At 42.1% G+C, this 24,939-nt stretch overlaps 1 protein-coding gene across 1 annotated transcript in view; it reads right to left on the bottom strand.

Annotated features, from left to right (window-relative positions):
• Positions 1 to 22,739, bottom strand: part of PDE8B (phosphodiesterase 8B) — a 149,175-nt gene extending 126,436 nt beyond the window's left edge. Inside the window, exons 1-4 of the mRNA XM_089909039.1 lie at positions 22,686 to 22,739; positions 8,887 to 9,077; positions 5,339 to 5,398; positions 3,236 to 3,293 (exon numbers count right to left, since the gene is read on the bottom strand). Of these exons, the coding sequence (XP_089765165.1) occupies positions 3,236 to 3,293; positions 5,339 to 5,398; positions 8,887 to 9,077; positions 22,686 to 22,712 (336 nt within the window). The 5' untranslated portion in view covers positions 22,713 to 22,739. The remainder of the gene's footprint in view (positions 1 to 3,235; positions 3,294 to 5,338; positions 5,399 to 8,886; positions 9,078 to 22,685) is intronic.
• Positions 22,740 to 24,939: the final 2,200 nt, after the last annotated feature.

Genomic DNA, 24,939 nt, shown 5'->3' with positions numbered 1-24,939 from the left:
GGTTAAAATGCAGCTTCCTGGGCCCCGCTTCCAGAAAAGTAGGCAGGTGTCTTTAGTACAGGATTTCTCCATATGCTTGGGTGCGATGCTGCTAACATGCACTGTACCTTCTCAGGGGTCAGAGGAGGAGAATCAGAGTCTTCACTGATTTTCCACACTTACTCGACCACAGAAGCCTTTTGTCATGGACACCTATTAAAAGCTTTGGGACACTAGCGTTCCGTGGAACACTTTGGGAAACATGACTTTGGTTTACCCGGCATGAAGTTGGGAGTTAAACACCAAGTATTTGCATCTTGAATTATGAGTATGAGCTCTGCAAGGTAGTCATTTTGAGCCTGTTTCCTCCTCTGCAAAAATGGAGAAAATACCAAACCTCTCATCTGTAGATGAGGATCAAGTCAGTCACCTAGAATGGAGACCGACAAATAATAAACCTTGGTTCTCCACTTTTTCCTCCACACAACATCTCTCCAGGGAGGAGCTGTGTCTGACTGCCGTATCCCCGACACGCCTAGCACACCACCTTGCACAGAGTAAGTGCTCCATAAAGACTTGCTGAATGAACTTGTAAACATCATTCCAAATAGAAAAGGGGTACACAAAGGCTCATACAAAAACAAGTTGCAATCGCCCTTTGCTAAGATGCTCTTTCTAAAACCTCAGAGTGGGCTGAGCACCATGCAGTCGGCCACTCATGCACAGCTATAGCGGCTTCAAGAGGAGCTGCTCTGGGATATTTGATGGTACAATGTGTTCCTGGATCCCCACTCAGGGACCCATCAACTGAGGCACTGGTCAATTAGCTAGTAACACAGAGCCGAGTTTCAGCAGATGATTTAATACAACCACAACAACTCAGAGATGGGAAACAATTTCACAGAAGGCAAGAAGAATAGCTGGCATATTTGGAAGGGTGTTTGGGTAGAAAGTTGCCAGAGACAAGATTTTGCCCAAAAAAAGGAGACCAGCCACCTGGAGAGCAGCCTCAGCCGATTCTGTGCCACTGTAACTCAGGAGGGAAAGCCTGTTAGGTGCGGCATGCTTCTCTCGGAAAGAGCCCCCACTCCTTGGGGGCAACCTGACCTGGCTGGCAAATGGCCTTGATCAGACCCAGCACTAAAGACTACCAGGTGGCGCCTGACAGGTACTGTTTTTCATGCTTCCACAAAGGGCTTTACTCACCATGGCTGCCTGCAAAAAGCAGTATCATATTAAGACAGAGAAACGAAACCTTCCAGAGCAGCACAGACAGGTCACAAAAAAGAATAAAAAGGAACAATGGTATTTTCCTTCCTAAATTCGCTTAATAGCGTTTGCACCCAAACAGGGCAGATGTCTCTCCTAAGCTTTTCTGTGAGTAGACGTGCAATCTTAGCCCCCCAGACAAGATGCTTTCACTCCTAATGACACCAATCTCCACACCAGTTGGTCAGAGGCAGGAACGGTGAACTAAAAGCTGAATTCCAAAAGGGCACTCAACAGCACCTATGGCAACGGGGGCTCATGGCCATAACCCACGGCCTGTCTTGCCTGCCCCAGCCCCTCCACAGGTCATGTGGAGAACCTCCATGCTCACATTCTGAGAGGCCCTGCCTCAGATGTGAAGGACAGCCTTGGGCTGAGGTGCATGGGTGGTCAACGTTACATGGAAGATTTATGAAAACTGAGTAATTTTAAGTCATTCCTCAGAAAATGAGTAAGTAAAGATGTCCCAGCCACACGACTTCTTGGATGACTTTCCTTTTGCAACTCTCCATTCCGAAACTCAGAAGCATTGTCTCATTAAGCTGTGGCAAGCACGCCAGAACGGCGTCTGGAACCGAGTGCCAGCCTCTGAGAGATGTGATGACGGACAGGAGCGAAGAGTTAAGGGAGTGAGTGATACTGCTGACCGGAAACATTCATTTCTATCACACTTGTGAACTGCAGCACTGCCTTCAACGTTTTATACAGCACTGCTGCTTCTCCACGGAAGCACACCAAAGCACAAAACAACTGCATCCCATGGGCAATTTCTGCTTCTCTGTGATTGACAATAAACAAGGGATCTTTTTGAATCCAGAGTAGCCAACCACCATTGCTTAAAGCACCCAAAGGAATTTTCATAATTCACAAGGCACTGGCAGTCTCCTATTTTTGAAGGAAAAGGATGCATCACACCATCTATTTGAGATTCAGATTACTCCTATCAAAAGACCTTGAGATACCAGGTAAACCTAGTTATTTAGGTTGTTGGTAAGTCTCCTTAATCAATCTCAATCTTCTAGTTGAGTATCAGGGTCAAAGAACTTTTCTTTGCTGATGTTTTTGGTTTAAACCAGGAGTTCACAAGATGCCACAAGTCACTTGCTTGAGTTTAAATTACCCGCAAAAGTTGCCCAAGTCAACTGTGACCTCTACCTTATTTTTTCCAAAGGGTAATCTTTTATTTTTTTAATAGAAGAAATGTACGCTTGTTATTAAAAAAATTCAAGCATATAAAGTGAGGTCCTCCGCAATTTCTCTGTAAGGGTTTGTAATATTTTAATATTATGAAATACATTTCCTTTAAACAGTCATGTTTTGATTATCTTTCTCCACCCCTTTTTTTCTCTCTTTCAAATCCATCATGTTGTTTTCTGTTTGCATGCACACGGCCTCACCTCCAACCAAACCTTCAGACTGCCCTTACCCTGAGATACTGGGTAAGCCTAGGTATTTAGTTTGTTAAGTTTCCTTGGAGTAATAAGTCTTCATCCCCAAGTTGAATATCAGTGTTATTCATGTAGTTGTCACTCAGAATTTTTCTTTGCTGACATTTATGGCTTCAGTGAGGAGTTCCCAAGATGCCATTGCTGTCATGGGCCTGTCCCCAGGGTGTAAGCTGTGGCTGGGACCTTGGTGAACACAGAGCCCTGGGTGCCGATCTGGTGGACTAACTATACATAATCACACACATACACGCTAACTGACCGGACTGATTTAAATGAGATTACTTGGGGACTAGAGAATTTCGACCTGATATAAGAAGACGGGTTTTCTACATCATTACATATCTGTAGCTAAGATATATGAAGTTATGAGAGAAAAAGGAAAAAAGCCTGACCAGCAGGTGCTCGTCACCATCCCATGAGAACAACTGCTTCCTTTCCCTCACAGTTCTGGGGCTGAATGCCTATAACAGTATGCTTAGCTGTTTGGCTGAGGTTAGGTATCTGTATCTGAGAGAGGTGCTAGTTCATCTTTTACATACCCGGTTGAAGCCTGCGTGCAGAAGAGGGAGGACCGAGGCCTCTTCATAGTCGCCGGATCTGTAGCAAAGCAGAAAATGTGGTCACTCAGCAGATATACAAATCGGGATTCCTCACACTGAAACTCGGAGAGCGCAAGGCAAGCAGGGAGACAGCTGCGAGAATGCCTTCCTGCCCAGCACATGCCCGCAGGGTGCACCTGCCTTGTAAGAACCCAGACTCCCACGTCCGCCTTCAGGTGCAGAAAGAACACAGACAGTAGAAGGAACTCCAGCAGTGTGCGTGAAAGGTGCACACGACAGGCCCTCTCCAACTCTGGGCTCCTTGGGAGTTGGAGCAAATGTACCGGAGCAGTCCCATAAAGGGACAAGGAAGGTGCAATGCTCATCCCAGAGACCACTGTCCTCTTTGAGATCCCCAAACCTTCTGGAAGCACGACTCCCACCCCAAGACTTAGGTGGGTCCAACTCTCAGGAAGACAACTGGCATTAGAGGCTGCAGCACCCCAGAGCCAATGGGAAAGAAGTGTCATCAGGAAAGCCAAGTGAGAAGGGAAGAAGACAGAAATTGATTACTGGCACTCATCTCAGGGGAGGTTTCCTACACTGAGCCTGCAGTTGGGTCTCAGAACTTCAGTTTGAATACAAGGACGGGGTGGGGGTCAGCTGGTCATGAAGTCATGCTGTAGCTCTGTTGCCACCTTTATGAGAAACGGTGTCCCCAAGACAGCGAGCAAGTAGCATGGCGTACACACCTTAGAAAACAGGGAAGAAAAATGGGACAATGGGGACTGGGTGGAGAAGCAGAAAGAGAACAGGAAGAGAAATCCCAGTGCCTATTTGTGGCATTACCTGTGGCATTTTCCCAGCAGGGAAAAGCTGTCCTCCCTACCCCCTTTCCTCCTTAGGAACTCAAGGTTCTACCCTCTCTGAACAATAAAGGGCTCCAAAGGGTATTAATAAAGTTCTATTTCATAAGCTGGGTGGCACAAGCAGCATTAATTTTATTATTAACTTCCTCTATAAATGAAATACTTAAAAAATAGGGGGAAAAAAGTGAAAAATAATAACAAGACACAGCAAGCCATTACTTGTCAAGGACAAGTACACATGAATAAGAAAAAAATGAATGTTTTGTCTTGGGTCCATGGAATCAGCCAGGCTTTGGGAAATGCTCTGTGGCTTGGTACCCTTCTGGTACCCATGTCAAGACCCTAAGACCCTGTTAAGAGCTCACATCCCCAGAAGATAAAATATAAGCAAGAGGGCTGAAGAAGGCTAGTCTCACACCTCGGTTCCCCTCGCTCTTTCTTGCTGAGATCCCATCCCCCACCAAGATGGCAAGATGGTAAGAAACCAATGGGACAGTTTCTTCACTTTCCTGGGCCAAGAGCCTGTGGTAGGTGTCCAAGTGAAGAGACACAGCTCCTATCAAGAGACTCAAGGAGTAGCAGGTGAGGAGAAGTCTTTGGTTAGGGCAAGACTTGGAAGCCAGGATTTCCCACTGTTCCAATATGGCTTTGGAATGGATATTTCAAATCTCCCCTGGGCGGCGCCTGCCTGAGGGAGGCTGAAACTCTGAGTTGCTGGCCTGTCAGCTCCTTCAGGGCAGAATCTGTGCCAATCACCCCAGTGGGGCCATCCTGCTGTCCTGCTTCTAGCCACATAACAGTCCCAACATAAACTGCACAATCCTTTTCTTGCGGTGGCTTTAGCGCCTGCTCTCGTGCTATAATCTGTTTCTTCTTAAGTGAAAAAAGTAAGCATTCTCCTATCTCTTTTCTTCAAAGAGAAAAGATAAGCTGGAACGATGTTCTCTCCAGACCTCCTCCTCCCCAGATTCTCTACTCATTTCCAGCATATAATGAGTAACCATTTTTTTCTTGAAGTGTGTATGTGCTGACAGAAATTAGATAGGGTAAAGAGAAAAATCCAAATATTTCTAGAAACTTGCAAAACAAAGAAAATCCCAAGTAAGATCTAAGGTTGTTGCTGTGAGGCCAAAGACCTCCCCCTTGCTTTGCCAGCTCAAAGGCTGAATTACAACAGACCAATGTTTCAGGAGGAAGAGTAGTACTCCCAGCTGGGAACGGGAGGTGAGCTTACGCTTGTGAAACCACCGCAAGAATCACCGTGTGCTCCGAGGGATTTGTGGCCCGGATCGACCTGCAAGGAGAAAGCTCCAAGTCAAACCAGTGATTAGGCCTTGTTCCGTTAACAGAATACAGGACTTCTTCACAGTGAAAATGGCACAAAATCAAATGTCCCTGTAAAGAAGAAGTCTGAAAACACATGGAAAACAACAAAAAAAGATGCCCTTGTGGATTAGGACAATCTCTTTCTTTTACTAAAAAAAAAAAAAATTTTTTTTTAACTCCCAGGCGATTCTCCAGTAGGTCAGACCTGCCAATTTTCCACTTCAAAAACTGGCAAATTCCACTTAACTTCCATGTTTTCTGATTGAAATTCCACTCTGCAAGAAAATTGGCAGTCCTACAATTCTCTAGTTATCAATTTGTACTTGGGGAGCTAACTGGGATGGATCTTTTTTTCTTTTAAAATAGTAGATAGTTCAGAAAGTTGCCCTTAGAAGGACTGCTGGCAGATGGATGTACACGTGCAGGTTAAGGTCTTTTAAAAATTTCACGAAGAGCCATCTCAATTTTTCAGTTGTACTGTTATTTGTGCTCAAATACTTTAAACAACTGAGTCATCAACTAGGGCTGAGAAATGGTCAATACAGTAACTGTCACTATAATGATATTTGTTGTACCACGACCGCCTGTCTATAATTTGTTTATTCCCTAGGAATTTAACAGGGTTAAAATATGTAAGGATATAGAATTTTGAGGTCCATGATGCCAGAAAATGTGCTATGCTGCAGCTCAGATTCTGGATTATTCTGGTCAGGGGTCATGAGTTGGATGAACTCTTAATAAAGGGCCACATGCTTGAGTCTTAGTACAAATAAGCATGCTTGTTTCCATCCATCTCCTTGGTCTGACCTCTCTTTATTTCGAGATCCTTCAGAAGGGAACCAACACCTCTAAGAACAGAAGGCTGAGGAATTTGTGAAACAACCTGTATTTGTTTCTTTCTAGCTACTGGCATTTCTGCCCCTCTCCATTTTTTTTTTTTTTTTTTTTTTGCGGTATGCGGGCCTCTCACTGTTGTGGCCTCTCCCGTTGCGGAGCACAGGCTCTGGACGCGCAGGCTCAGCGGCCATGGCTCATGGGCCCAGCCGCTCCGCGGCATGTGGGATCCTCCCAGACTGGGGCACGAACCCGTGTCCCCTGCATTGGCAGGCGGACTCTCAACCACTGCGCCACCAGGGAAGCCCCCCTCTCCATTTTAAGGTGTATGCATTACTGCTCCCCCAGGGACAGCCAGCTCATACTGCTTCATCCTCTTTGACTAAATTTCTTCACCTTTCTTTAAAAATGTACCTTCCCCATGTCCTATTCCTTGAGACCTCACTGTATGTGAGTAGAAGGCTCAAGAAAAGACCAGCTGCTGTCTTCCTGGGAAATGAAGGTTCCCCTTGTGGATAAATGGTATTTGAACGAGCTCCTTTGGAGAGACACCTGAACTCACTATGGGCAGCAGGGGTAATGCCAGCCCAGACCACTTCCCACTCAGCCACCCTACCCCCTACCACGTCCTGGTAACATGAAGCTACACTTATCTCCTACTTAGGAGCCTACTGAAATCTCAGCAGAAATACCAGGTGCACCTAATGAAAAAAATGTACAGAGTTTCAGAGGTGCACTCTCATTTCTAGGGAGATGCTAAACACCTGCACCTTCCTTCAGTCTCTTCCACTCCCAGGAGGTGTCATGGGTACACTGCTGGGCTGCATTCTAAGGGGTGGGGCTTAGGCAAGAGAAAACACGTTACGAACATAACTGGGCTGGAGCTCACGCTTGCTTAGCTTCTTTTGAGATTGGCTTCTGTGTTTTAGGTCCCTTCCTGCTGCTGACCTCTTCTCTCTCATTCCTCCAAAGGAACTGGTGTGGCCAGAGAGACCTGGACCTCTTCCTGGTTGAGAGGACTAAGGGGGAGCTGGGCACAGGTGAGGCCAGGGTCCAAGGAAGCATGGTAAGCTAAGGTCCAGTCCAGCTCAAAAACCAGAGATCTTGGGCCATAGATGACAATGAAGAAGGCACATCTGCTGGGAATGCGTCCCCACTCATCTTAGGGAAGATGTGCTGGCAGTCCAGCACTCAGGAATCTCACCATCCTCAACATGACTGGTAACAGTCAGTAAACGCACCAGCAGATACATAACCTGGCTTCTGAACTGCACTGATGCCCCACTGTTTTTCTGTGCAGCTAAGACAAACATTCACTCATCAGGAAACAAAACTACATTTCTTTATATTCAAGGAAGGTTACGAAGCTTACCTGCTAACTGGGGCCTTTGCCTGAATTAAAAGAATTCTTCCTATTCATTTCTTCTTTTTACATCTGAAGCCTGTCTTAAATCATTCTGTATATGCACAAAGGATTGTGCTATTTCTACTACAAAATCATGTAAGAAGAATAAGTGGAGACCAAGAAAAAGCAGACCTGCTTAATTATAAGAGACCCATTTCTAGCCTGAAAATCATTTTATACACACACATACACACGCGCATATATATATATATATATATATATATATACACATGTTATCTATTTCTTAACACTAAAAATACCCAAATATTTTGTGACACATTTTAGTATTATATACTTAAATAGGCAAATGTTTCTATGCAGGAAGATAGGATTATTTGGGACCAGTAAGACATTTTTAAAAAGGTTCCTTAAGAAAGTTTCTTCTTTGGAAAACTGAAAATGGTCCAAGTATAGCAAGGTGATGCCATGACAAGAAACTTCTCTTAACGCACGAATTCCTTGTCAGGGTACCAAAGGGTCTAAGGAACCATTTCCCTACCTTTCATTTCACTTGCTAATATTCAAGACAATTCCAGCTCCATATGTATTTGGAGTCTATCTTGGACTAGCATTTAATTAGTGACCTCTTCCCATCCAGCTTCAAAGCATTCCACTTGTGCTAAATGATCAGTTCATCCAGAGCTAACTCTGATGACTGCATTTGTTTATGAACAGGCAAGCATTTCCTCCCCAGAGCGCAAGCATTTCTGTAAACAAGCAGGGGGTTTGGATCCCTGGAAGATTTTCTGCTGCTGCAAAGTAGCTGCCTTCCCTCCACGACTGCTGTAGAATCCACCCATCTGTGTCAGGCAGAGAAAAATGGTCTATTTCACACATTTCTGATGTTCATTTTGGGACAGAATAATTAAGATTAAAATATCTGGTTTAAATCCAAACTCTATCTCTGTAACAAGAACTGTGTGAATTTCAATTTTTCTTTTTGGTGAAACATGAGCAATACTCAAGGGGAGAAAACACCCTGAAGTTTTCAGTGGAGACTAGCTCACACCTCTAAATTCATCGGAACTCAAATGTGGAGAAATAGAAAAGGCCATAGGAGGAGCTACAGCCTTCACCACAGAAATCTGTATATACTACTTAGAAACATCAACACATATTTTAGAAATATTTGGGCTAGAACTAAAGACATCTTTAAATGAATTTCATTTTAAGCTGTTAAGTGGACATTTACTAACATATTAACGTATCTAAGGTACCTGCACACTGCTTCTGCATCAAAGTTTCGAGTTTGTCTGTGGTCGATCACAATAATCTCATGATGTTTATCTAGGAAGCATTCCAGGGCTGACTCCGGAGTCCGAGCAATATTACATCTGTAACCGGCTCTGTCACAGGCCCACCAGAATCCATCACTCTGACTGTCTTCCTTTGCAAAGATCAGCAAAACCTGGAACACAAAGAAAAGAGAATCTTGACAGTAATCGTCATCCTTAGAGAGTAGTACTGTGTATGCTGACACATATATATGGAATTTAAGAAAAAGAAATGTCATGAAGAACCGAGGGGTAAGACAGGAAGAAAGACACAGACCTACTGGAGAACGGACTTGAGGATATGGGGAGGGGGAAGGGTGAGCTGTGACAAAGCGAGAGAGTGGCATGGACATATGTACACTACCAAATGTAAAATAGATAGCTAGTGGGAAGCAGCCGCGTAGCACAGGGAGATCAGCTCGGTGCTTTGTGACCACCTAGAGGGGTGGGATAGGCAGGGTGGGAGGGAGGGAGACGCAAGAGGGAAGAGATATGGGAACATATGTATATGTATAAATGATTCACTTTGTTATAAAGCGAAAACTAACACACCATTGTAAAGCAATTATACTCCAATAAAGATGTAAAAAAAAATAGAAAATAAATTTTTTAAAAAAATTAAAGAAAATAAAAAAATAAATAAACAGCCAAAAAAAAAAAAAAAGCGGGCCTACAAGATACTGGTTTAAAATGCAGCCTCTGGAGAGAAGCTACCTGGGTTCAAATCCCAGCTGGTCCACTGATTCTAGGGTGTCTTTGAACAAGGTAGTTCATCTCTTCAGCCTACAGCTTCTCCAATGTCAGATGTGCTAAGAACAGTGCCCTGTAAGCTAGCTATGAGGCCTGAGCGAGCACAGAATACATGGTCCATCACTCTGCTGGTGGTTGTTACCCATTTGTAACTTCCTAACTGGCTTTGTTTTTAAATAGACTGAGCACTATGAAAATAGGCTAATCAACACAAGTTAGACTATGATTCACATACACACATATTTGGGGCCAGGGCAGCTGGTGTTCGTCTCAAGGTACCTGGCCACCTCTCTCAACTTAGCACTTAAATCCTTATCCAGACACAGAAGGGACGGGAACTCAAAACAATCTCAAAAACTAATTCCAACACCTAGCGTTTGCCCAATCTAGAAAGAACAATCATGAAATGTGAAGCTATTGGAGCTAAGGTGAAGAAACGTGCCTCTTTTTTCTTCATTGAAAAGTGAAGCCCCGCTCCCTGGAAAGAAGGTAGCCATACTTCCCACCATGTTGCCCTTCTTCATTCCCTGGGCTCTGGGACCCAGATTCCCTGGTGGCCAGAAAGCCAGAGATGGCGATACCACCACCTGAACTTGTTCATTTATTTGCTTATGGTCTATCTTCTCCACTAGAATTGAGCTCCAGGACAGCAAGGACCTGCCTGTCTTTTTCCTGCTGTGACCCCCTGCCGGTCAGCACTTACTATCTGAGTGAAAGGATAACTACGTGCTGGGTTTCTGCAAAATGTAAGAGGGTTTTTACTGTCAATTGGAATAAAACTACGTCACAGCAATAGGTCTAATAAGAAATACATATAATAATCTCAAGATATTGATAAGGCATTTAATATTCTTCACCAACCACTTCTGGTTTAAACAATTAGGAACAGAAGGGAAGTTTCTGGTCCTTTAAGCCCATAGCCAATACTATTCTTCATGATGAAATTCTGAATGTGTTTCATTTAAAGTCAGAAACAAGACAAAGTGTCCAATAATTACCACTACATTTTAAAAATGCTTCATTAATTGACAATACATAGAAAAACAGAAACAACAGTATAATTACCCCCATGTACCCATCACCCGGCTTCAGCAATAACCAACTCCTGGCCAATCTAGCTTCAATTCTATCCCTAGCCACTTTCCAACTCCTGTATCAGCTTGCAGTAAATCCCACATATGTCGTCCATATGCATCTATTAAAGACTCTTTTCTAAAAAAAAAAAAAAGAAACCACAACACCATTTCATACCTAAACCTCTCCAATAATTCCTTACTGTTAAACATCTGAATGTATTATAAATGTCATTTGTTCTACACTGTTTGAATCATTTCCTGTTTTCTCAAATGCCATGTTTCCAGAAGAGAAATAATATTTTTCAGTATGATTTTGACATTTACTTCTTAGCACATGGCTTTAAATCACATGCCAGTAACACATGAGGCAGCCACACTTATTAACGGCTCACTCTGGGCACGGGTCTGTCACTCCTCAGGTCAGTCTATACCCCAAAACCTCAGCTGCAGAGCTACTTCTAGGAAGAAACGGGAGGTGGCTCTTCCAAGAGAAGTGAGGGGCTCAGCCTTGTGGATCTTGAGAGTGAAAAGAAAGCCTTCAAACAGAACTGTTAACAATGGAGCTACCATGAAAAAAATCAGGTAGAATAAACTGGCTTGTACAAAAAGTCACTAGCCCTTTACTTGATGTAGCTGTGGCATTAGCATGAGAAACTCAATAAGCAAAGCCTAGAAGTCAGAAAAGGTGACAGGACTTCTTATCTCATCTGTCTGGCTGAACTACGATTGCTAAGCAAGAATCTCAACACTTTATATTTCCTTTATACCATTTATGCCTCAATATTTGACGAATGTAATAAGAACCTAACTGTATTCCCATATTGGACATTGCTACAGTTATTAATCTCATATGTCTTAGATGTCCTTAAAAGACGGGAGTGCTCCACCTTTGGAAAAATAAAGTCATTATTCAAGTATTTCCTGAGCACCTGCTATGTGCCAGCACCTACTATGTGCACCTACTATGTACCTATGTTTTTAATTGCTTGGAGTATGCTGATGAACAAAATAAAGACCTCTTGCATTGTAGGGGTAAAGAAACAAACAACAGGCATGAGAAATAAGCAAATGATATGGAAAGTTAAAAGTGGTAAGTGCTAGGTAAAGACAGTAGGGTTGAGTAAGAGGGATCCAGAGTGGGTGCTGGGACCAGTACTAAGTAAGGTGGTTAGGGTAAGCCTCACCGAGAAAGTGACATGTGAGCAAATGCCTGAAGGAAATGAAAAAGTCAAGTTGATAACTGAAGAAAAAGCATTCCACAAACAGGGAACAGATCCACTGGTTCCTATAGTGGGACTCATGCCTGATGTGTTCAAGGAACTCAAAGAAGCCAGTGTGACAGAGAGGAGTGTGAGCTGGTGGGAGAGGAAGTGGAGCTCACAGCAGAGGGCTCGATCTTGGTAATGCCTGGTTTAGGAACTTACACCAGATTTCACTTGGAAACTTAAAAACCCGTTCAAAGTGGGGAGTTGTATTAATTATGCCTCGTTAATTTTGATATTTCTGATGCTTTGACGTCTGGAGCCTTGCTGACCCTGGAGAGATGCCCCAGGGGGATAACCAATTCTCCAACCCCTAGAGAAAGCAAATGACTTGCCTAGGAACGCACTTTTCATATGCAAACCAATCCAGTCCGTACTCCTACCACCTCTATCACTTGCTAGCCCTCTGGACCACTATCTACCTGCTCTAATCACTGCAGCGCCAGGCACCAGACAACTAGGGACAGCCCTTCTGCCCAACACTCTTCTGGAATGATTCAAACTAGCTAAACCTGTCTACCCTGCTTTCCCTGCCTCACAGCTTCCCACAGAAACCACAGTCAAGGCTCTGGCCCACATTTTCCCCTTTAGGCTCCCTGCCTCCAATCAACCTTAGTGCTTCCCTCTGTGGTCCTGCACTGACCACCCCTCCTCTCAGAAACTGTAACAGACTATCTTTCAGTGACAGTCTCTCCTAATCTGTTGGTCTCCCCCTACCTGAATAAAAATTAAAATCTACATATTGAAACAAGAGTATTTATATTACAAGAGTACTCACTAGAAAATCTCTCTAGGTAGTATTCAAAATTTTTTCCATTTATAAAAAAATAATTCAGAAAGACTACTTTTCAATAATCCAGCTCCTAAGCAAAGTGAAAATCTATGGGAATTAAAAAACTATATATATATTTTAGAGTAAAGTACTATAGTAATCAGTTTTTTTTAGGTCTGCCTATCTCTGGAAAATTCTATCTTCTCTAGGAAAGCAGCGCACCCAAGTAACCAAAGCTGTACTCTCTGTCCCCATCTCCTAGGCCACAGATGGACTAATAATGTTGTTTCTGGGAATTTGAAATGTGAACAGAGAGACACAGAGGCTGGGAATTAGGACCCATGGCTCATTAATAGTAGAGATCCTGAAGGAAGAACCCTAAATCCCTTCTGTCAAAATACTCAGAGATGGCTCATTGTCACCCTTTCTAAGCCATGGCTTTTCAACTCTTCTTTGGATTCTGAAAAAAACCACACTATCTATTTCTTACTCATTTACTATTTCGTGTAAGACAGCTGTTACTTAAAACCAAAGAACATAAACCCTCAAAAGCCTTTTGCGATATAGTCCCTCTTCAGATTTATCATTCCACGTATCAATATTTAGTTTCTTTGTCAAACATGTCAGTTTGTAAATGTTTACTGACCATTCACTGAGGCAAATCCCATAAAATGATTTTGTAAAATATATTTTAAAAAATAATAAAAGCATATAGCTGAACTTAATTTATAAAGAGTAAAAACTGACTCTTACTTGCTCTAAATAGTATGTGGAACGTTCCTTCAAAGAATACTTTTGATGACCTATCATGCAAGATGTTAAGAACTGAGAGTAAGAAGCTGACAGAGACAACCATAGTCCAGTCTCTACCCCTAGGACGCAAGCAGGGGAGAGGTTCAGGTAAGCAGATAAGTACAAGAGATGCTCTAATAAGCAGTGACCAAAGACAGAGCAAGGACATGGCATCCAGGGAAAGAATCTAGGCACGGGAGAACGGGAAGAAGGAAGTGGTTTTGTTATATCAACCTCACTGTACTGCTGTAAACACAGCGAAAGAGAAGATTAAAAGCAGATCTGGGGTGAAGCCTGGGGCAATGAGGAAACATCTACTTCTGGAGCAGATCTTGGCCAGTTTGGGCTTTGGCCAGGATCAGAACACAAACACAGGCAGTGCTCACTTTGCATGGCAGTGTCAGACCATATGAATGACCACGCAAAGCAATCTTAATGAAGGATGGTAAAAACGGCGGTTCCATGACATTTCGAAATTTTGTCAAAACATGAAAAACTTTTATTGTTGGTTATAAACGTATAGCGAAATGAAAAATGTAAAATTAATATTTATTCAGTGCACTTACTTTAAAACATTAGAAACTGTGAATTAAAAATTTTTAAGCTTATTGAGTAGTTTGAACAACGCTTGCCTTCTTCCAGTTGTATAAATTATGATGCAGAATGAGCCCCTTTTCTACGCCTTGGTGAATTATAAACTCTTAAGTTTGGATCAGCTTCCAACATTTTATCCTCTGTACTTTCAATGTCATGAAATGTCCCCAGAGTTCCTTTAATTACTGTGCAGTTTTTTGTTGGCATCACTTCATTTTCGTCACAACCACTTTCTTCATTTAGCTCAATAAGCTTGCATTGACTAACTTCCTCTGGCAACCCTCTAGAATCTCTCACAGGCAGCAGTGTCAACATTGCCAGTCAGCTTTCTTCTCTAACTCCATTTACATTGCTGTTTCACTTCCAGCATTATCGCTTTCCATTCCTTTGCTACACTTTCGTCTTTGTGGGCTAGCTCCTTCTTTCAATGATACACTTATATATATTTTGTAATGCCGTGCGAGTCATCACGGAGAGATAAAGGGGCGACACAACTGCGCACGCTGCTGTCTGCGCTAGAACAGGCAGAGACTTCAAAAAAAGTGATGTGGTTCGTCACTGCTCAGGCTGCACATTTGTTATTTATGTAATGACTTGTGCACTGAAGAACTAGCAGCAAAGTTTGTACTTTATGCAATCATCACAATTAAAACACCAATGTGACTGCAATCTTTGGGCCTGGTGTTATTTAGCCCTGGAACTGTGCAAAGCCAGGGCTACCTGTATGGCTTTTCAAACGTAGCTATGAATACCTCAAACTACCATGCAGGGTCTCCCTCTATTTCTACCTACACCTTCTTGGAACCACAAAGTTTATTCATTTGTTTTTATTTTGGGCCGCATTGGGTCTTTGTTGCTGTGAGAGGACTTTCTCTAGTTGTGGTGAGCAGGGGCTACTCTTTGTTGCAGTGCGCAGGGTTCTCATTGTCATGACTTCTCTTTGTTGTGGAGCACAGGCCCTAGGCGTGCGGGCTTCAGTAGTTGTGGCACGTGGGCTCAGTAGTTGTGGCTCGCAGGCTCTAGAGCCCAGGAGCAGTAGTTGTGGCACATGGGCTTAGTTGCTCCGCGGCATGTGGGATCTTCCTGGACTAGGGCTTGAACCTGCATCCCCTGCATTGGCAGGCGGATTCTTAACCACTGCGCCACCAGGAAAGTCCAGAGCCACAAAGTTTAATTCATCTTTCAACCCAAGCCAGAATAATGAAGTAAGGGATGACCCAGAGCAGGACCCAGAGAATGAAGTGTCAGAGGCTGCAGGGGGTAGCACTCAGATTCCGGGGGACTTGGTGGGGGGCGGTCCTAGTGGCCATGACAAGGACAGGGACCATGACTCTCAGGAGTTCTCAGAGCAGGAAGGGACTCTGGGGGTGATCCATCAACCCCCAATCAACAGATGAGTTCAGCAACTTCCCCAAGCAGAGCAGCAGCACAGCTGGACCCACAATTCCCAGCTCCTCCTTCAGTAATCTTTCCTGATGTCCTCTTGCTGTGCTGCAAGTACTGTAACCATTCCTTTGACATGTTTTATCAAGAAAGTACTGAAAACTATCTTTTTGAGGACAGCAATGAGCGGCCTTTGATAGCTAAGTGAGTATGAAACTATATTATCTGGTGAAGGCTAATTATGAAAAAGATGAAAAAATAAAACCCTAGCTTTTCCTTAACTTGAAGACAATGTAAGTGTTCATTATTATTCGTGTTCTTTCTAGAAAGGGTGTGTCTACATGTCTCCAAATGGATCATCAACGTCTACTATTAAACATCTAACTTTCAGAATACTTGGTTTGGCTTTAAGCAAAAGCCAGGTAACAAGTAGCTTCTAGAGTAGACCACATATATAAGTATATCTACATCATACTAAACAGCTGGCCAATCTGATCATAGGTGGGGTCGGTTCAGTTGGAAAAAATGGTTTGGGAGCTTTCCTCAAATGTCCGTAAGAAAGTAATGCTAATACGTCTTGTTTAATGCATCTTTTTGGTGATCTGATGTTAACTAAACTCTGAAATTTGCACACACTGGAACTATGCAAAGTAAGGGCTTTGTCGAGCAGCTACAGTTTAATGAGAATTTAAGGGCCAGCCATGATACTGAAAGGACTTTAAACATACTATCTCATTTAATAACCCTTCACAACTCTTTCGAGTTGGGCATCATCTCCACTTACAGACGTGGAGACTGAGATATGGGATGATTAAGAGACACACCACAGCCACACAACTAACAAGATTTGAACTGAGGTTGGCTGGACCCCTGAGCCTGGGCAATCATTAAGTAACGTACTCTATTTTACCCCCAAAATATTGGACCAAAACCCCTAACAACTCTGTGGTTCCATGATATTGGCTGGGCCAGGTAGAGGACCTGACTTGGTACCAGCAGTAAGGACAGACAGGAGGGGAGATGCTGACCACAGCAAGTTACTGAGGCTGAACACCTCCATCACTCGGTCATTTCATTTACTATGTGAAGAACAGCTTCCCACAAGGCCAAAGGATCTCCAACATAAAGTCTCCAATATATAATGGTTCCAGAAAAAAATCCATGTCCACACAACATAGAAGTTTAAGTTTTAAAGGAAAGTGCTGTCTTGCTGGGAAAACACTTAGGCCAGAGCAGTGAAGATCTGTTTCCAAGTCCAGTCGGAAAGCTCTGTGAGGGGCAGGGACGACAGCACTCTAAGCAGAGACAATTCCACACACGGGGAAGTAAATATGCTCCAGGCATTGATGAAGAAAAGACCTCTTGATTTTCAGATGGTATCATGCTGATAAAAATCTATTGCCTCATAATATTTCCCCTGTTTTTTTTTTTTTTTTTTTTTTTGCTAAGACTGGAAAACATGCCCTGCTGTGAGTCACAGGCACTCACCCAGGAGAGCTGTCCTCTACAATACGACGAGGCACGTCCACCCGCTCCACTCCCAACAGCACTCCCACCAGGCCACATCACACCTCCCGGTCTCTACACAGGAGCAAATTTCCCCTGGTGACCTCAGAAGTGCACCATCAAAAGCAACCACATCCTGGAATATGCTTGTCAAGTAAGTTCCTCCCAAGTCCTAAGCGTTCCGGTTGATGTAGTTAACATTTTCGGCATGGCAGTGAAGTTACAGAGTAGATATTTTTCTCCAAGAAAAAGAAAATTACAGAATTTTGCTCCAAGAAAAAAAAAAATTTAAAAACTAAGGTTCTAGGCCATTTCGAAGACAGTTGCAATGGTAGTATCAGAAGCACAAGAACACTTGACTAGATATCTCTGCCTTTCAAGTTAGAATGTAGTAGACAATAAAACCAACCAGCCAGACTCCCTGGGTGGTCAGGGGTCATTGTTCGGCCCCCTTCCCCTGCAGCACCTGGTGCAGAGCCTTGAGCACATAGGTACTCCACAGACTCGAACTGGATGGATCAGTGAGTGAAATTACATTTGAATGAGACCCAGGAGTAAAGACATCCTTGGTTCTAAGTTGAGCTTATTATTTTTTTAAAAAAGAGTCTCTTAATTATTCTGTCCCTCATTCAGAGAGGGACTCTTGACCACTTGTATCTGCTGTCATGGGGGCCAAACTCACGTGACAGGAACCAGGCAGGGTACACGGTAGCAGTGGAAACACTCCACCTCTTATGCTGGGTGGTGGGTTCACGGCATTAGTTTTACTATTATATTTCATAGCTTATGAGCACAAATTTAAAATGTTCGTTATGTTTTAACATACCAAATATAATAAGTCCAAAATTACAGACAATTGTTTTTGTGATGAGGGAGTGAGTCCATTATGGGATATTTTAATACTGCAAAGGACTATATCGTATTTGAGAGGATAGAAATACAGTACACACTTGAGACTTTGTTATAAAATTTGACTGCTAAACAAACATATTAAAAACAAGCTAAGGGTAACCACTAAAATAGAAGCGTAACCTACAGTTTCTAAAACAGAGAAAATAAAAGGTAATTCTGAAAACTATGTCAACTTAACAAAAAGTAGAAATATGAGAAAAAGAAAAAGGGTAACAAATAGAAAATCAAGACTAATTGTATCAGTAATCACACTCAGTGTAACAAGATTACACTCACTTATTAAAGTCAGATTATCAGAATAGGTTTTAGAAAAATAAAACGATGTGCTCCTTATAAGAGGGATATTTAACATAAAGTTATAAATAAAACCGAAAATGAAAAGATAGAAAAAGATATACCAGGAAAATATTAACCAAAGAAAGCTTGTCCAGCCATATTACCATAAATAAAATAGAAATTAAGGCAGAAGTTTAAAGAGGGACACTACATAATAATAAAAGGATCAGTCACCAAGAACATACAACAATCTAGAACTTGGATGTACATTAACATGACAGACTCAAAACATAAGCAAGTATTAAGAAATATTGAGGATATTGACATATCCATTACAACAGAAACTAACAGAACACAAAAAATTAAGATAGAGATGTTTTGAATAGCATCATTAATAAAGTTGAATTAATTTCACAGATATAGAAACCTGTATTCCAGAAATAGAGATACATCTTTTTTAAAGATTTTGTGGAAAATTTCAAAACTGGCTACAATATTGGCTACCAAACAAGTTGCAACAAGTATCAAAGAATCAGGCATCAAGTAATTCAATGGAACAAGGAATACACAGTCATTTCAACAAATGGAGCTGCTCATTCAACATGGAAGGAAAAAGAGCCTTGACCTCTTTATTCCACCATACATAAAAATGAACTTGAGATAGATTATAGATCTAAAATTAAAATTTAACAATAAAGTTTCTAGAAGAAAACGAGAAATAATCTTCAAACTGGGATTAAGGATTCATAGACCACAGAAAGTAATAACCATAAAAGGAGTGATAAATTAGACTATATCAAAACTAAAATTTTTGCTCAAAATCCAAGTTTGTGAAAATGAAGACAGGAGCCACACATTGGAAGAAAATATTTTCAAAATCTGATAAAGGACTTGGGACAAGAATATATACAGAATTCCCACAACTCAGTAGTTTTTTTAAAAGTCAACCCAACTAAAAATGGGCGGAAGACTTAACTAAACATTCACAGAAGATTTTAAAAATGGCCAATCAGCAAACAAAGAAGTGCTCACATTATTAGTCATGGAGAAATGCAAATTTAACTTACCATAAGACAGAACTACTCACCTACTAGATGAGCTAAAATTAAGAGACTGAAACAAACATTACCAAGGATTTGAAGTAATAAGAACTCACATTGCTTGTAGGAGTGTAAAATGGTACAACCACTTTGAGAAAAGATCTGGATATACCTTATAAATAGTATCTAAACACACTATTGTTTTGAAGGTTCTAGCAGGACAATCAGGCTAACAAAATAAAAGGCATTCAGATTGGGAAGAAAGTAGTAATGTTATGATCTTGTATATAGAAAATCCTAAAGAATTCACACAAAAATGTAAAAGCTAATAAATGAGTTCAATCAATATACAAAAATAAATATATTTCTATACACTAGCAATGAACAACCCAAAACTGAAAGTAAGGAAACAATTCCATTTGTCACAGCATCAAAAAGAATACAATATTTCAGGAATAAATTTAACAAAAATATAAAACACTGCACTAAAAACTACAAGACATGGGTGAAAGAAGTTAAAGAAAATCTAAATAAATGGAAAGATATCTTATGTTAATGGATTGGAAGACAAAATGGTTAACACGGTAATATTCCCAAATTGATCCACAGGTTTAATGCAATCACTATCAAAATCCCAGCTGGTCCCCCTCACTCCCCAAATTAACAAGCTGGTCCTGAAATTCATATGAAGATTCAAGGGACCCAGACAGCAAAAACAACCTTGAAAGATACGAAAGTTGGGGGACTCACACTTCAAAGCTACAGAAATCAAGATAGTGTGGTACTGGCATAGGACAGACATATATCAATGGAATAGAAATAAGAATCCAGAAATAAACGCTCACAATCATGGTCAGTTGATTTTAGAAAAACATGCCAAGACAATTCAATGGGGAAAGAATATTCTTTTTAACAAATGCTGCTGCACAACTAGATATCCACATAACAAAAGAATGAAGCCCTACCTCACACCACATACAAAAGTTAAATCAAAATGGATCATAGAGCTAAATATAAGAGCCACAACTATAAAACTCTTAGAAGAAAACAAAGGAGTAACACTTTGTGACCTTAGATTAGGCGATAGATTCTTAGGTACGACACTAAATGATAAAGAAAAATTTCAGAATGATGCCTGCTGCCTGACACCTTTCAAATAAAGTTTAAAATATTCAAGACAAAGTAAATATTAATGGATACATGGGACTTCCCTGGTGGTCCAGTGGTTAAGAATCTGCCTTCCAATGCAGGGGACACGGGTTCAATCCCTGGTCAGAGAACTAAGATCCCACATGCCGCAGGGCAACTAAGCCTGCATGCCACAACTACAGAGCCCACGCACCACAACTAGAGAGCCCATGCGCCACGACTACTGAGCCCGCACACTCTGAAGCCTGTGCACCACAACTGGAGAGAAGCCCGTGTACTGCAGTGAAAGATCTCACGTGCTGCAACAAAAGATCCCGTGTGCCGCAACCAAGACCCAATGCAGCCAAAAATAAATAAATAATTTTTAAAAATGGATACATAAATATGTAGAAGAAATATACAAATACCTATCATAATCAATCTCCAAATAGTGGTTACTTTTAGGGAAGAGAGAGGAGGACAAAGGGATAAATAGAGCTTAAAGTATCTGTTATCTCGTTTCTAAAAAGAACTCTGAGACAAATAGGACATCCTTGATAAAATAAATTTATCATGTTTGATAAAGTAAAATTAGCATATTTCATAAAAGTGGATATGGGTATACACATGTACTTTTATGAGTATTTAAAATACTTTACAATTTAACAAATTATATTTTATAAAAATGAGACATCCTTGGGGACGTCCCTGGTGGTCCAGTGGTTAAGACTTTGCCTTCCAATGCAGGGGTTGCGGGTTTAATCCCTGGTCGGGGAGCTAAGATCCCACGTGCCTCGCAGCCAAAAAACCAAAACATAAAACAGAAGCAGTATTGTAACAAATTCAATAAAGACTTTAAAAATGGTCCACATCAAAAAAAAAAAAGATTTAAGAATGAGATGCCCTTATCATGAGCATTCATTGCCAGTACAACACAGGGTGAAAAATGAAGGTAAATTAAAGTAACTGATCTAAAACCACACTAATCCCAAGAAAAATTCTGGAAATTACTTTGGGAATAAATACTGATATCAGAACCTTTGTCACTGGCTTTATTCAAAATGGACTACAAAGTCCATGCCCCCAGAATGAATACTGGAATTTTCCACTTGTTTGTATTCTATATAAATAGTTGTGGCTTGTGTTTATTTTAATAAATTCTCTCTTCCTCTCTCTCTCTGCTCCTAAATTTGTTTTCATCCAATTTTCCCAAGCTTAAATCTCTTGTTTTTTTCCTTTCCCTAGATTTGCATTTCCTTTTCCAAGCAACAGTAAATTATTTTCTTTTCCAACCGCTCTTAAATCAAACAGTACATTTCTTTGTTGGTTTTTCACTTTTATCTACATGTTAATTGGTTTATTTACATCTTCTCTGCATCTTCACTTGACCAAAGTACAGCACAAGCTTCCAGGTGCTAACAAGCTACAGTTTTACAAGGAGGAAGGTGGCTCATCTAGGTCTACCAGGAAGATGTAGATGAGGACTTAACAAACACTCCTCATACCTATTTCCTCACAGGGCACACAGGAAGCTGGAGGGGTGGTGGGGAGGACATGGGTACTGCTGATGTTAGAGGGTGGTCAAGGCTGCAGGCGCTGGCCCCTTCTCTCCCTGGAACCAGGAGCCTTGGTGCTTCGGAGCCCAGTAGGCTGCCTGCCTCTAGTCACACAGGACAACAGTTACCATCACTGAGCACCTTCTACTGCCAGGCAGTGTCCCAAGCACCTGATGCTATTTCCTTGAACTCATAATTTCCTAAGAGAGAGACATTACCGTCTCCACTTTACAGACAAGGCACTGGGTAGAGAAGTGAAGCAATACATGCAAGGTCACAGAACTGGTAAAGGCAGAGCCAGGATTCCCACCCAGCCGTGGCTTGTGGCAAAGCCCTGCCCTTTACCACACACGGCTTCTTCCCTTTCCAGCTGCGGAAGCAGCATGTAGAACAGATGCATTTTTTGGTCAAGAGTTGTTCTCCCTCACAACCTACCATGCAATCGCTCTACCTATTATATTATTTATACTCAAAATGGGGTAATATTTGTCTTCAAGAAAGCAATCTGATTCCTCAAGCTGGACATTAATAAAAACAAGCCTCACAGGCATATACATGCACACCACGTATGGATATGTGGGCATGCACGTGAGGGCAAGGATGGCCATCTGCTGTATAAGAAAGAGCCCCTCGCGTAGTGCTTCTATAACCACTTGCTCTGCAAACCAAGTCCCTACAGAGGAACGGAGGTGTACCTGGATAGGATCCTGCGTCAGTCTCATGGGCCCGATGCGTACCTCTGCAGAAGAGACCTGCTAAAACAAACAAACAAACAAACAAAAACAGCACATGAGATGTGTCAAGTCATAAACTACAGTAATTAACAAATTCTTCCTTACACTGGATATATGTCATGCCCCTTTGCAGCTAAATAAAAGGATCCAATTTATTGACATGGAGACAGTTTATAAAATATCACATTCAGTACAATTCTGGTTTTATAAAAGAAGGTATACATTTATGTGCATTGAAATGTCTGGGAGGATATATCCTCAAGGCTAAGTGGTAGGGTTTCAGGTTATTTTTACCTTAAGTGCATGGATTTTTATAATAAGCACATATTATTCTTTACTCTCTCTTTATGGGAGAAAACAACTCAATAATTATTTACTGAGCACCTACTATTCTGGGCATGATGCCAGGCTATTATTATTCCGAAATTTCCAAAGAGTAAAAATTCCTCTCATATGTGGAAGCTAAAGCATTTTGATGGTTTAAGAGTGTTCCTATATTTAGATCTTTTTTTATCTTCATGTTTTAGTATGAGGAATAAACAGCTTACTTTTACCCATGTTGACCATGACTAAATTATTCATTTCAGTTGTACCTCCTCAAATAAACTGAGTAACCTCACACCAGGACCACAGGAAGCTGAACTCTGTCCCATAACTCTAGGAATCAGCTTAGGTGTTCACTGGCCAACACCATCTAACTGCCTTTGGCTGCAAGCAGAGAGAAAATATTTCTCTTTATTTTTAATTACTTTACTTGAATTTCTAAAAATAACTTTTCTCTGGACAATCGGATTGAAGGTCTTGGCCTCACCTCCATGGATACAGGTTTGTTTTTCTCTAAGAGGCTGCAATCATTTTGCCTCTACTTAGCAGCTTATCCTGCATTCAACACACTAGGTTGGCCCCCATGAGTCAGACAGGACAGCTTCAGCAAGCATCGGAGTTCACAGGACCAGAGACATTTCAGTGACCCAAGGGTCAGAGGAGGCTTTATCAGTTAAACAAGAAAGGCAGAACTTTCTTTACATTAGACTCCAAGACTACTAATTTCCCTTTCTCCTTTCTTGCCCTTTAACTGCAGGTGGGCATGGTGTGAAGCTTCTCCAAAACATAACCACGAGTTGCCGATGTCCTTTTCCTCTGTCAGGCGGATTCCTCCAGCCCACTCTGCGGTGAGCTCTCAGGAGAGCAAAGCTGGGCTCTCCTGCCCTGCTTGGGGAAGCATCCTCCCCACGGTGAGTCCTTCCAGCAGGGCTGGAATGACTCCTCGGGTCCCTGAGCCTGTGGGCCTGCGACAAGTCCCTTCAGTGTTGCACTGCGGTCCTCAGGCCTAAGTGACACACTCAAGTTGCTTTTCTCTAAGCAAAACAATGCCCTGTGAGGGGTCTGTACTGATACGTGCACAGCTCCAAGAATTCCCCTGGAAGGAGAACGTCACCAGGTCTCCTGCATCACTGGGACTCTGGCCACCATGCAGCTTCACCCTAAAAGCAGTTTTTATAGTCTGAAATAGACACCCTCCCTCAAAACCAGTGCAACCACCAGAATTCTGCTACAAAGTTAACGACTGAGAAGTGAAACCAGTTTGGTTCAGAAAGAGAAATGTGACTGAAAATCTGAGGTATCTTTGTGCTGTCTGGTCTCTCCTGGCAGAGTGCCTGCACCACCCACAGAAGCCCCTGCGACAGGGCCTCCTGCACTTTCTCCAGCAAAACTGGCCCTGCACAGGGGCACCCAGGGGCAGAAGACAAGTGAAACAAATCAATAAAAGTTTAAAAGCAATCAAATAAAAAGTGGCTCGCTTTGGAAGGCTAATGGACTGGGGCAAGGGCAGAGACTGCCCCCAAAGTGATAATTCCCTCCTAACCGACGCATTCCTGTGTACTTTGAAGGAACGAATGTATGCACGACGTTGTTAAACAGGCCATGTTCAACTCTGCCAGCAAAGCCGCTGATGACTGCGGGGGCCCTCCCGTCTCCAGCCCTGTGCTAGGCACTCTCACATGAGCGACCTTGGCAGGAGAAAAGCAACAGGCACGGAGTGACGGCATGCAGTTTTAGAAGCAAGCCTCAATCTAGAAGATCCTTCTCCTGCTGACAGACAGGAAACACCCTCCAACTTTCCCCTGCAGCACAAGAGTTCCCTGCCCGCATCCAGCATTTTAACCCCCTCCGGACCCACGTCAGCAGGAAGCTGCCACCTGAGGCAGAGCCC

The sequence above is a fragment of the Delphinapterus leucas genome, chromosome 3 (genome assembly GCF_059928025.1).
Source record: "Delphinapterus leucas isolate spDelLeu-1000000601 "Yukka" chromosome 3, BTC_Dleu_Yukka2, whole genome shotgun sequence".
Classification (NCBI taxonomy): Eukaryota; Metazoa; Chordata; class Mammalia; order Artiodactyla; family Monodontidae; genus Delphinapterus; species Delphinapterus leucas.
This window is presented reverse-complemented; position numbering and strand designations above follow the sequence as displayed.